At 50.7% G+C, this 12670-nt stretch overlaps 5 protein-coding genes across 5 annotated transcripts; 3 read left to right on the top strand and 2 right to left on the bottom strand.

The window, feature by feature from the left end:
• Window positions 1-1104: 1104 nt before the first annotated feature.
• INS49_006678 (uncharacterized protein) lies at window positions 1105-3189 on the top strand (the record flags this gene model as incomplete). Its single annotated transcript, XM_043167448.1, has 5 exons — window positions 1105-1296; window positions 1361-1378; window positions 1856-2364; window positions 2435-2710; window positions 2769-3189. The coding sequence occupies 5 exons, from the start codon at window positions 1105-1107 to the stop codon at window positions 3187-3189; spliced, it is 1416 nt and encodes a 471-aa protein (XP_043028592.1).
• A 1129-nt stretch (window positions 3190-4318) lies between these two features.
• INS49_006677 (uncharacterized protein) lies at window positions 4319-4683 on the bottom strand (the record flags this gene model as incomplete). Its single annotated transcript, XM_043167447.1, has 2 exons — window positions 4319-4460; window positions 4511-4683. 2 exons carry the CDS (start codon window positions 4681-4683, stop codon window positions 4319-4321), a joined length of 315 nt encoding a protein of 104 aa, XP_043028591.1.
• Window positions 4684-8996: 4313 nt separating this feature from the next.
• Window positions 8997-9788, top strand: INS49_006676 (uncharacterized protein; the record flags this gene model as incomplete). Its single annotated transcript, XM_043167446.1, has 1 exon — window positions 8997-9788. One exon carries the CDS (start codon window positions 8997-8999, stop codon window positions 9786-9788), a length of 792 nt encoding a protein of 263 aa, XP_043028590.1.
• Window positions 9789-10377: 589 nt separating this feature from the next.
• Window positions 10378-11107, bottom strand: INS49_006675 (uncharacterized protein; the record flags this gene model as incomplete). The annotated part of the gene is made up of 3 exons (XM_043167445.1): window positions 10378-10502; window positions 10591-10909; window positions 11105-11107. The coding sequence occupies 3 exons, from the start codon at window positions 11105-11107 to the stop codon at window positions 10378-10380; spliced, it is 447 nt and encodes a 148-aa protein (XP_043028589.1).
• Window positions 11108-11805: 698 nt separating this feature from the next.
• Window positions 11806-12487, top strand: INS49_006674 (uncharacterized protein; the record flags this gene model as incomplete). The annotated part of the gene is made up of 3 exons (XM_043167444.1): window positions 11806-11938; window positions 12171-12240; window positions 12298-12487. The coding sequence occupies 3 exons, from the start codon at window positions 11806-11808 to the stop codon at window positions 12485-12487; spliced, it is 393 nt and encodes a 130-aa protein (XP_043028588.1).
• Window positions 12488-12670: the final 183 nt, after the last annotated feature.

Below are 12670 nucleotides of genomic sequence, written 5' to 3'. Positions count from 1 at the left end.
ATTTATTTCTTCCTCCTCCAACATAAATCGTCTTCACGACCCACGCTCTTCAGAGACGATTCCGACAGCCACGTTGGGAGTTCATTGACAGCATGTTCACTATTGAATAACAAGTGTCGAGATATCCCAATTTGTATCGAATGAATTCTGGATGGTTTGCTCTTCCAGTCTGCCTTGGCTCAGCAGCTCGGTCCTTCCTACAGCTCCTGTACCTCATCATGATATCACGCTCTGAGTTTTTGTCCTCCAATCCGGAAGAGACCTCCGGGAATTCTCAAGATTTTGCGGTGGAAGTCGAAAAGGATCTTCTGGCCCGAGACGTTGTACAAGACATGACTCCATCATGTTTGGGAACAGCCCAGGTGGAGGTGGCACATGCCTCTTGAGCACGGTATCGTGACGTTTAGTGACGGAACGAAGGAGGACTCTTTTTCCCAATATAATTTCTCACTCTCATGCCCATCACAACACCCGTCCGTCGAAACTGTCCAACGGCCGAAAGATTAAATGCCACTCATATCGAGGTTGGATTATGCTCCTGAGGGTTGGGACTCTGGAGGAGGCAGCTCTCTTCACCCTCTCTCTTTGCTTTACTTCCGATTTTGGCTCTCAAGAGCGCTCTGAGTGAGGTCATGCTTTCAGTTCCATGATTCTCAGAGATAAATGGTCTTCTCTACGAAATTCCGGGTTTGATGGTGGGAAATACATTTGTTGAGTCGTGCCGGAGACTCGATGGCTGCATATTTCTGACTTGTCGCCTTCACTTTGTGTCTCTCGTCTAGACCTGGCGTCCTTTGTCCCTCAAGGTCTCACAAATTCTTCGAAGCGGAAGGAGCGGACCTGTTGATGTGAGTATGGAAGGTACAATGTTCATTCTTACGCGTGTATGTTCTCGGGTGAATCGACGATCCACCGGGGAAGGCCGCCTTCGCACAACATCACCAACACTACAGACAACTTCATCTCGCTCGCTGACCATGAATCTGCACCATCCGTTATGAACCACAGACAGATTCTACGTGATTGAAGACCGGTCTCCAAATAAATCTTTTGATGATGCCGTCACACAAAACCCGGGACAAGGCTCGGGTACGCCACGAGCCCATGTTTCACAAGAAGCATTTTTGGCAACAAGCCGGTCAGGATGGCCCTCATCATGACCCAAACCATGCTGGCTTCTGCCTCCGCAACCTGGAGACTAGCCTTTACCAGGCAATGCACCTGCACCGTGGATATTCCTCATCCGAAGAGAGTGCGCCGCAGTCGAGACGCGTCCGCGTGGTAGATCCATTAGAGGTAAGCCCACGACCCTCACTGCCACACATCGATGCGTCTCCGTGTTGACAAGATTCCCGGACAGGATGTGCAATTTCGGAAGGTAAGTCTCCCGAGGTCGGATTCCTACGACGGCAGCGCCGAACAAAGTCGTGAGTCTGCCACTCCTGACGGGACCTTTTAGTTTCTTACATGCCTTCCACTGACTGGTGGCCAAATCAGCCACGCTGCCCAGAGTATCAACAAATGGATCACTCGGGTCAAAAAGCAGTGATTTAAGCGTTTGGATCAGTGACATTGGTTGGTCAGTATTCTTGTTCCCGTTCTTTCCCCCACCCTGAACATGCCTATGTAAGGCATACAATGGGAGCACTCTGTGCTCCTTATATGAGCCTATTCACTACCAATATGCGGTGCCTGTGTATCACGCATTGGGCCAAGGCAGTGTCAGTTGAGAACAGACAATTGCAGAACTGATCAAACGTCTCCTAAACGATGCTCATTCGTGCGGGCCAAAAAGGTGGAATGGGGGAAAGAAAACAAAGAAATCACTAACAACCCGAATAGGAATGCCTCAAAGCTTCTCGGATTATCTGATACCGTCCGTGCCGCCTTATTCCAGGGAAGGACGCTCACACTGCTCGATCTGGAAGAGTTGGCCTTTGTTCTGGACATGATGCTCGTGGACGAAATCAATGACAAGACGCCATCAAAAGCTCCAGCAACGATCCAAGCGAGTCAAAAGATCACACTCTCCACCATCCAGACTACCCGACTTGATAAATTGCTTGCCGACATCATTTACGTGTACGAGATCGAAAGCTCTTCAGCCAGACCACCCATCGCGGAGGTGGGACTAGGATCCGAGATTGTAAAGGTACAGAGCTTGCAGAAATACTGGCGCGCCCGCTTCAAGTCGGAATACTTCGCCCTGGACCAATATCGCCTTGAAGAGCTCTTTTCGAATGCGCTTCGGGAAGTTTCGTTCTCTGCCATAGCTTCCGACGGACTGGGCATATGGTCGCCGAAGGAGCCGATCGCACACCAGCTCTCAGAAGCGGAGGTGACCTTGCACTACACCCCGGGAACGTTAGTATCTCTCCTTCTGCGTCATATTCGTGATAGCGGAGAGACAAGGAAAGACTGACGACCTGAGCAGGTGGTGGCTGAACATTGGCTGCGCGCACCGAGACGGGATTGTCGGCGCTGCCTTCGAAAGACCGACCAAGGGTCGGTATGGCATTGCAGCACTTCCCCTTTTGACAGGAAGTGAGGAGACATTACCGGACGGTAAAATAGAGTATTGCCGCCTCGGAACACAACACGATATGCATTACAGTCTGGTTTCACAGGTGGGACAGAAGATGAAGGTCCTGAGAGGTTTCCGCTTGAAAAGCATGTATGCCCCTGCGGCTGGGCTCAGATACGACGGTCTGTAAGTGAACGTGGCCCTAGATGCTGCTCATAATCATTGGGAACTGAAATTTCCGCAGTTATGTCCTCAAAAGCTGGAGCCTCAAGCTCGACCAAGCATCGGACATGTATTCCATGCGACTCATTCTCGAACGCGTGCCAGGCCAGACACCGATGGACGAGATCCTCCACATCCCGAGACCTTCCCAGCTCGACGACTGGGGCCTGTACGAGAAGTTGGAAATAGAGCGAATCAAGCAAACAGAAGGTGATGCAGGACTGACGGAGTGGATAATCAGACGGGACGAAGAGAGAATCGAACGCGGTCATTGGCGCCGGAGTCGTGCGTTCAAGTCAGAGATGAAACTGAACAGCCTCAGAGCCCCAGAGACCGGAGCCGGGGGAGTACGAGAGTTCTACAGGAGGAGGATATCTGATATTGATACGGACCTTGTCCCGTATTCAGAAGACCCTGAGGGTGAAGAAGAGGAGAAAGACTGATGGCGCTGGGCTGGAGTATCGTTTTTACTTGTCGGTGCAGGGCTTGCTATTTCTATGCGGCGGGTTCGCTCTTCCCCTCGGACCTGTCGGCACCATTCATCATGTTTATTTTACCCTCATGAGTAGTCTCGCGCCGTAACCACGAAGACGAGAATTACGCCGTGACTAGTCGCGCTCTAGGTTTACTTGGGCCTGAAAGGGGTGTGTTCACAATGAATCAACCAGAAGGTCAGAACCTGGACCTTTTCTCGCTACCAGCTAACTTTCATAGTGTGTAGTATAATTCTGTTTAAAATGGTACCCTGCATAATCCTTCTTGAAGGCAAGAATCGTCTAAGGCTTTATTTACATCACGTAACTGACCTCAATACGGGAAAAGGGCCTCAGGAATGTGTTAGACACAGTCTTAAAAATGAATGACTGTCTTCTGGTTAATTTTCTCTTACTAGATTTGATGATTTTGAAACTACAGGGAGAACTCTCTCTCTCTAAATATAAGCCTGTCAGGCGACCTAAGTTAAATCAAGCAGTGGACAGTCATTCTGCAGGAGGGACTGTGTAGTATACCGTCTTGACGAAACCCCTATGTGACGCTATGATTCTCAAACTACGAAGCCACCGCATGTGTGTACAGAGTGTGAATAACACAAGCCTTCCAGGTGAAGTTCCAAGCGGACGGATAATACTGGGCAGACCAGGCTTGGCCTTTCCTGTGCTAGAAGGAAGTTGATAATCATCAAAATCATTTCTGACTCACATGTAGTCAGATATAGTGCAAGATAGAATACAATACAACCACCCTTTGCTCCCAATTGTTCGTGGTGGTGATAAGTGGGGCAAATGTATCTTGTAGTATGGCTCGCTGTGCCTCATCACTGCATTGAGATACCAGGTAGTAGTAAATACTAGGTACTTGACTAGACCATTTGCTCAGTAATGCATTTTTATTTTTTCTGCCCTTTGGCCTTCCTCCTACCCTCCACCATTATGATATGATACCCCTGATCCGTCTTCTTCTCTCCAATCTTCGGATCTTTCACAGAGCTGACTTCCAATGTGAAAGCCACATCGTTGAACTTTAGTTCATTTTCTTTGTACCAATTAGGCAATAAGCCTCCTTTCACGGATGTCAGTGTTCAGGTCCAATTAGCACTACGCTGCATGACTTGCCTTCGTCCCGCTTGTGTTCTGCATAGATGAGAGCCACGTCGTGGAAGTTCTCGCCTGCCTTCAGCCTTGCCAGGGCCTCCTCCTTCCTGGAGTGTTTCTCACTGCAGTGAAGTGTCAGTACGAAAACCATGAAAGAGATTGTGATACTCACCAGAGAATGTGCCTGACTTTTATTTCGTCGGTTTTGTTATTCCACTTGTGGTCCCTGCTGCTCTCTTGCGTCTCTTCCTTGCCACCAACATCACTCTTATCCTGGCCCTTGCCCTTGCCCTTGCCCTTGCCTTTGGCCGGTTTGCCTTGACCTGAGACCTTGTTCTTAGCCATCTTCAAGGAGTCAAAACCAAAGATATCCTCTATGCTAGACTCGCGTATGTTACTTGCAAGGCACAGGTCAAACACGTTCTAAGGTGTCAGAGATCTTCAAGGGCCAGCGTCTACCCCACTGTCAGCAAGTCCGGCCTCCAGTTGCAGCAGGGCTGACAAGCTGTTGACCAATTGTCATCTTGTCTAGGGATCCCTGCCCTCACAACACGGCAGAGCATATTGGAGCTACTGACTGCTGACCGGCAGCATATTTAAGCCGGTTGCCGCTGACCGTGTCGTATGATGTATTTGTACGGTAAAGTAAACTTTCCTCTTCTACACATGAGGTGCGAAAGGCATGCTTCTCTCATTTTCAGCCCATCTTCAGATTGCTTCAAATGGCCAACTTATATCAATGTTATTTCCCTTGTCACTCCCAGTGCTTGAGCTTCGAGGCTCATCGATGAAGTATATCCTCGTTTTGTTGCATGATATTCAGAGGCTGAGGTGATGCCTACTCGCTGGAAGGTGTCTGGTCTGTCTTCCATCTCGCAGCGGCGCAAAACAAGAAACCAAACAAATCCCAGAACATTCAACAGTGCAAATTCTCCATCTGCCTCTGGCTGGCTGTGGTTATCAAATGAGCTATCATCGTAAGAGCTCCCTTCTTTAGAGGAACTTTCTTCCTCGTCAGCACTGCCGTCCTCTTCAGATTCGCTCTCGTCAGGGCAGCTGCTGGACTCAGCAAGGCTGGTATCCCCACTGGAGTCACCTTGCTCGTGTAGGGCCATGACCTCGCCAGCCACGTCCCAGGTTCCCCCAATTGGCAGAATGTATGATGAGTTGGTGCCGTTCTCTTCCAGAATTCGGGTGGAAGCGAAACCAGAGGTGTCCACCTCGAGTAACCTGACACGCCATAATTGGCCCTGCACAAGCAACTCTGCGCTTTTTAAAGCTCCGTATTTGTTCGGTCCCGCAGGGGAACAATCGGCAGTAAGCAGCCTCAGCTGGGTTTGGTCGACAACTTCGAATGACTCTGAGATTCCCCATCGCACTGATCTGGTGATGCTCGCCCACGACCAGCTCGGCGCTATGTAAGGCTGCACTCGCTCGCTTCTTGGGTGTGGATGCCAAAGTAGCGATTGGGGTAGAGTATCGGACCACAGGCCGGCCAGGTATTCAATGTTGGGATGTGCAGCGCGGACATGGGCTGCAAGACCAGCTAATGCGGCGAGTCGGTCTGAGGAGAAGGTTAGACGGCGTCTAGTATATTCCTCGACTATGTTCTGCCAGTCTTCCTTCATCGTTTCCCGGTCTGTTATACGGCCTTCCTCGAAACCATCGGAGAGAAGGCTGCGGTATCGTTTGGCGTCTGGGTCCATTGGTCCATACATGCACTCGCAAAAAGCATCGGTCGTGCAACTCCAGCTCAAGTGGTCGATGGCAAAGTGCAAGACCCGGCTAGGGAGGAGGCTTTCTTGGAAACACCATCCACGCTTCGATAAGTGGCTCCCGAGCTCTTGGTTCTTCGATGTATCTGGGGCGGCGGCATAATGGTGGGGAAAACTTCCTAGATAACTCACATCCACATTCTTTCTCATGTGCACTTTGTACTCTTGAGAATATCCATGAGTGTGAGTCTTGTCGTATTTGTGGCAAACCACGAATGATTCCACCGGATCTGGCACCCGCTGCAGAAATCCAGCTTTGCTGTTGGCTGCAGCATCCGCAGCGATAGTGATGAGGCAGTCGGAATATATCTGCGCCATTTTCGAGCCCTGCACGGCCCAGTCCTCTGGAGAATCTTGCTTAATACAGAGTGAGTCAATCCACAAATATGGGATATCAAGAGCATAGCAGACTGTAACAGCATCTTGAAACGTTTTTGGTAAATGACTGAAAGAGATGCTCTGCTTAAAATTGTTGATGCTCTCGGAATTGAGCTGTATTGATACCGTTCCACTGCGAGTTTCCAGAATTAGCTATCAAACGTCCTCTCAGAAAGAGCATGGGTTTTATGAACTATTGTGGTTAAAATCATTCCCTTTGCAGCAATGATCCAAGGTAGAATTGAGCCCCTCCTATTGAACAGTCCAAAACTACCGGAGTTGGCAATTGGGATCAAGATGAAATGGAACAAGGTCAAGGAATGCTTGAGCAGCTACTTACCCCCAACAGTGACTGAGAGCTATAAATCTGCCAGTAATTTCTCCACCAAAATTCTCAACGAGTCGAACATCTAGAGAACGACTAATTTCAAGAACCCGGTCCGGCAAAGTCAAAGACGCTGCGGATCGACACTGAGGATGTGACTCAAGGCAGGTCGACAACCAAGACTTCATCACCGATACGCACTCTGTTGAAACACGGTCAAGAGAAAGATGCCTCTCGATCTGAATATTCGGCCAGGATGAATCAGTCCCTGAGGATTGTTGGGTTCTTGGATAAGCCTTTGGAAGCAACCAGCTCCTGATACCTAGACCCCGACTGACCTTTGGTTATATAGAGATGGAAAAGCTCATCCGCCGTCAGACTCTCATAATTTATCCTCACGGACAAATTTGAGCTCCCGTCCCACCACCAACCGAACCTGAACGTGACGAGCTCAGGCATGACGGGGCGGATACTCTCCACCATTGTCTTCGCAAACTGGAAAAGAAAGTCGCAATATGCACATTCTTTTTGTGAAGATTGACGCAGCGACTCATATGATACTTTTGTGTACCAAATCCGACCTTCATCCTCAAAATTAGGTATGTAAAATGGTGACCAGGTTCTGTTGCGGAAGGGTAGGTCTTGACAAGTTGAGCAGGAAATGTGGCATTCTTCCTTGCTGTCATGGAAATAGCCTAGATGGCAATCTGTATTCATTATGAGGAAGTTTGAATGTGAGACTCATAGATTGCTTGTTGATACCCAAGCAGAAATGTAAACCATGCATGGTTGCGCATAAAAAAATATTCACGTTTCACGTGGGTAGAGTTAGTCGCTTAGGGGAGACAAAATATGAACACTGATTGGCTGAGCAAGCGCTGTCGGCGCTGCATTGTAACGTCTCCAGAAGGAGGGAGTGGAGTGTAGTAACGCACAAAATAGATACATTGGCCGACCGACCGGCTCCCGATGCGGCTCTGAGGCACAGTAGGTCAGGTCTACATTTTATCGGACTAAGATTTTGCGTCGCATGTCGGTTCACACTAACGTGGCATATAGGTTCATTATACGATGATTTCTAGTTTCTTCTCCTCGTCAATTCTTTTACAATTGACTCTCAGCTTCACCCGGCGTTCTGAGTTCTCGTGGCTTAGTCCTATGGTCCTATAGTATTCTAGTCAAAGTATCCCTGTCTTTTCCTAGTCCTCGCAAATCCCTGCAAATCCTGCCAACGTGGATTCTCCGTCTTTGCTGCAATGCCTGAGAGCCTAGACCAAGCCAAATCAGTTCTCCGCCGAACTCTTAGTAGGTAACAACCCGTGGGGCTCGGTTACTCCTCATGCTATGAGCGTCACCGCCAAATTGTCCTCTGATGACGTACACCGGGAATTAGAGGCAAAACTTTCGGGAACTTCGCGTCTCCCGCTTTACGAGTATGAAGGCCTGCCGAGCGAAACGCATATTCACCTCTTCGTCCTGCAGCAGGGGCGCGTCGACGACCCTCTCGTTGGCAGCATGAAGACGGTCCTTCTATCCGATCTAAGCTCCCCATCACGAAGAATTTGGACGCTGCCCTCCGCCAGGTCCGCAGGCCCGACCAGGCCCGGGCTCTTTGGGCTGATTCCATATGCATTAATCAGAAGGATAACGACGAGAAGGGATATCAGGTAGCCTTGATGGGCCAGATCTATGAGACATCTAGCTGCACGATGGTGTGCCTGGGCGTAGGTCAGCGCCTAGCAGAAGCAGAATATGCTCGTAACGTCTCCGTGGTGGTTGGTAAGGTCAATGATATATATGAGCGCGTCTTGGGTGATCCTGGACTTTCGGAGGTTTGGAACAGTTTTCCACAGGTGGAGCCAACTGATCCTCTCGTCACCGATATCAAGTGGATGACCTCTTGGAACGCCATGATCTTACATCCTTGGTATTATCGTGGCTGGGTAGTCCAGGTGGTAACCCGTGCAACAAGGGCTTGTATCCTTTGGGCAGGTGTTGAGATCGAATGGAGACACATACTCAGATTCAATCACTGGCTCAATCTTCGGGCTCAACACGTCACCACAACACTTCCAACTCCAAAGCAAATATCAAGCATCCACTTGCAACTATATGCTTCCCGAAGCAGGAACGAGTCTAAACTGTTTACCGGCGAATTGATGCTGGACCGTCTCAAAGAAATGGCGACTATCGATATCTTGGGACGAGGACGGTCCTTGCAGGTTAAAGAACCAAAGGACAGGATTTACGCCTTGATGCACTTGCTAACATCGGGTGGGACGACTTTGCAACCGGACTACGCGGCGACCACATCGCATCTTGACGTCTACCGGGGCTTCGCCATCAAGTATACCGAAGATAAGGCTGACCTGGACCTGCTAAACTGTGTGGAACATAATCAACACACCTTTGACCAGGAGACTATCCCGTCCTGGGTTCCACGCTGGGATGTCGGAGGGTATCCCGAGCCTATGCTCAATCCGATGGACAGGATAATCACTGGAGACACACCGCAGGACTACCCAGCTGTACAATGTGTTACAATTACGAATGGTGGCTCAGCTCTCCGAGTTAGGGCAGTCGTTTTCGATACTGTGAAGTACGTGTCTGAGATGATCAAGTGGCAGCTTGGCTCCCCAACGTCCCAGATTGTCGGGCAAGTGGTTTTCCTCTGGACTCAAATGAGGTCTCAGTCAGAAGAATTCCCTGGCCCTCACCAGGAACGCCTTAGCTTGGCATTTCTCGCAGCACTCTGTCAGGGAACTCATAACGGCGACTGGGACAAGTTCCAAGAGTCTATGCAAGCATTTGCACAACTCTTGCAATCCGAGAATACGGATTTGGATACATTTCCAACGACAGACAAAAAGAGCCGAACGAGTGTCGCGCTTTGCAACGACGACTTCAGGCAATCGACGGCTGATCCTACTTGGTCGAGGCTATTGCGCAATTGCACCGGAATCCACTCGTGAAGGCGACATTTGCGTGGTCATATTTGGAGCACGCCGCCCATTCATCCTTAGGAAGGTTGCTGTTGCTGGAGTGGATGAGTTTCACTACAAGCTCATCGGTGCCGCCTACGTTCAGAGCAAGTACGTCCATGTCAAGAATGAGATTCCGCTAGCTCTGGGCGAAGAAAGTGCTGGTGCTGAGACGTATGACTGGAGGGAATACGGTCTGCCAACTGAAGACATCGTGATTCATCAAGTACAAATGCAATGGGTTAAGGTGCTGCGGTGCCAGCATCGGCCGCCCGCAGCGTGGCGAAGGGGTGTCAGACTGAGGTGGTCAAGTTAGCATCACGCATACACGAGAAGCGCAGCACAGCATTGTGGACACTGTTGACGAAGAACCGTGGAGGCCCTGTGCTCGATTTCCTTTTTGAATCCGTACGTGAGGTGTCCATGCCTCAAATTTCCCATTTCCGAACCATGCCAACCGTCGAAGCTCGTCGTACATCCGATAAAGTTGTTGTGGACGCGACCATGAAATAGCCCCGATGCCTCATCTATAACCCCCCGGAATAGTGAACGCCCCGCCCCAATCGATATGACATGTCGTTTATTGCTCGGTCTGGAAGTAGTTGAGGAGGATGGAGCGCTCCTGGGACTCCTCACCCCAGTCCTTGACGACGACGCAAGAGCAGTTGACGACCTTGCGGGCGTTACCCTCACGGTCGAGAACACCTATTTCCAATGTATTAACTTCGGCGCCCCAGTGTCCAACCCGGCCAAATCCTAGCAGATGCTGAGCCATGTCTTAGGGGCTACTCACAGAGACCGGCCCACTCGCCGAGCTGCTTTCCGTCGGGAACCTTGATCAGGGGGATCTTGTGCTCGGAGCAGAGAGCGATGACAAGCTTCTTGTAGGCATCCTCCTCGCAAGCCTCGTTCAGGACGCACATGTGGGCCTGGCGGCGGTCGAGAGCCTTGCTCGCCTCACGCAGACCACGGGCAAGTCCGTCGTGCATGAGGGCGAGCTTCAGCACACCCTTGAGGGCGTCCAGGACGGACATCTGACCCTTGGAGGCGGCATCGGCGGAGACTTCGACCTCCTCGGCGACTTCGGGAGCGTTGTTCTCTTCTACGTCCGACTGTGGTTGGAAACAGATCATGTCAGCTCGATTTGCTCAATTGACAGCGTTCGGCCGTGTGTGACGACTGGATTGCAGTGGTCAAGTGCACCCGTCATTTGCCCATGAGGTTGCGCCTGGGCCACCACCTTTGGGGAGCCCAACACATGGGATCGGGCCGAAACGAGCAATCTAGGCAGTTGGGACCGTTCTTACCATCTTGCTTGTTTGTTATTCAAGTTGCTGTCAGAGCGATCCTCGAAGAGATGTTGTGGTTTAGGGAGAGGTAAAATTGGCGAACGTGGGGGATTTTTGGAGTGTTGTAAATTGAAGATGCAGGCCGGCAAAAGCGTGCGAAAACCCAGAGTGAGGAAGCAGCGTGCACAGACCGTTATATGGCCCGTGCCATGATAGGGCAGCGCTGGCAGCCCACAAAACCAACCTTCGAGCCAGCCAAGCCTGCCGGAGCTCCACCTTGAAAGAAGTCGCCAGGAGCGAAAAAAGTTCGACCTTCACCTCGTCAACCCAACCTCGTCAACTTTTGTCTGCCTCCCCAACCACCACGCGACAGACCATCACGAGGTACGTGAACTGATTACGATCATCTCACCATGACTTGAGTGTCCTTAGGAAACTGCGCCCTTCGCGAAGGCCGGGGAGAGCAATCGAGGATGGATTACCGAGTCGCAACCGAGACAAACGATCAGGGGCGGTGATGACGGACGATCCCCTCGATACGCTTCTCCCTTCACGACGCTGGGCGGGCAGAACCCTTCTCTTGAGATTTGTTCTCAACGAGAAGGGCACTCTCCACGCTCTTAGAGCCTCCGAGGGCTAACATGACATTCTTCGCTGGCAGATACCTCATTTCTTGTCCGAATTGAGAATCTCCTTCACAAACACCCAACACCGCCAAGATGGTCCGCACCTCCGTTCTCAACGACGCTCTCAAGAGCATCAACAATGCCGAGAAGGCCGGCAAGCGCCAGGTCCTGATCCGACCTTCCTCCAAGGTCATTGTCAAGTTCCTGCAGGTCATGCAGAAGCACGGTATGTGGCTGCCATCTCTTTCTCGAACACACCGGACCAGAGTACATGAACTTCGCAAGTCGTCTCCCCTTCCCATTCGGCATGATAACTAGACGACGGTCTCAACATTCCAACGACTCCAGTCTTTTAAGTTGCCGATAGATAAACTTGCGAGGATCTTACACGTTCTCTGAAATCCCCATGTGGTCTTCGTTTAATCTTTCGCAACATTCACTGACAGTATTGTCTCCAGGATACATTGGCGAGTTCGAGGAGGTCGACGACCACCGCTCTGGCAAGATCGTTGTCCAGCTCAACGGCCGGTACGTACAAAAAGCATCTTGACTGGAACCGAGCATGCCCACTAATCCTTTCGATAGTCTCAACAAGACCGGTGTCATCTCTCCCCGCTACAACGTCAAGCTGGCCGACCTCGAGAAGTGGACCGTTAGGCTACTGCCCTCTCGTCAGTTCGGCTACGTCATCCTGACCACCTCCGCTGGTATCATGGACCACGAGGAGGCCCGTAGGAAGCACGTCTCTGGCAAGATCATCGGTTTCTTCTACTAGACGAGGAATAAAAAAGGTCGGGCAGACGTGGCGAGCAATGGCGTTCAAGGACGGTGTCCGGGAAAATATCACTTGGGTGAAGGGATCATGTGCCACGAGCACCTAGTACCATTTTTGAAGTGGTTTAAATAGGACTTTGATTTCCGATACATACCCTCGGGACCCAGACATCAATCCAAGCCA

The sequence above is a fragment of the Diaporthe citri genome (genome assembly GCF_014595645.1).
Source record: "Diaporthe citri strain NFHF-8-4 chromosome Unknown scaffold_2, whole genome shotgun sequence".
Taxonomy (NCBI): Eukaryota; Fungi; Ascomycota; class Sordariomycetes; order Diaporthales; family Diaporthaceae; genus Diaporthe; species Diaporthe citri.
The sequence above is the reverse complement of the archived record's forward strand: the minus strand, read 5'-3'. Positions and strand labels throughout refer to the sequence as shown.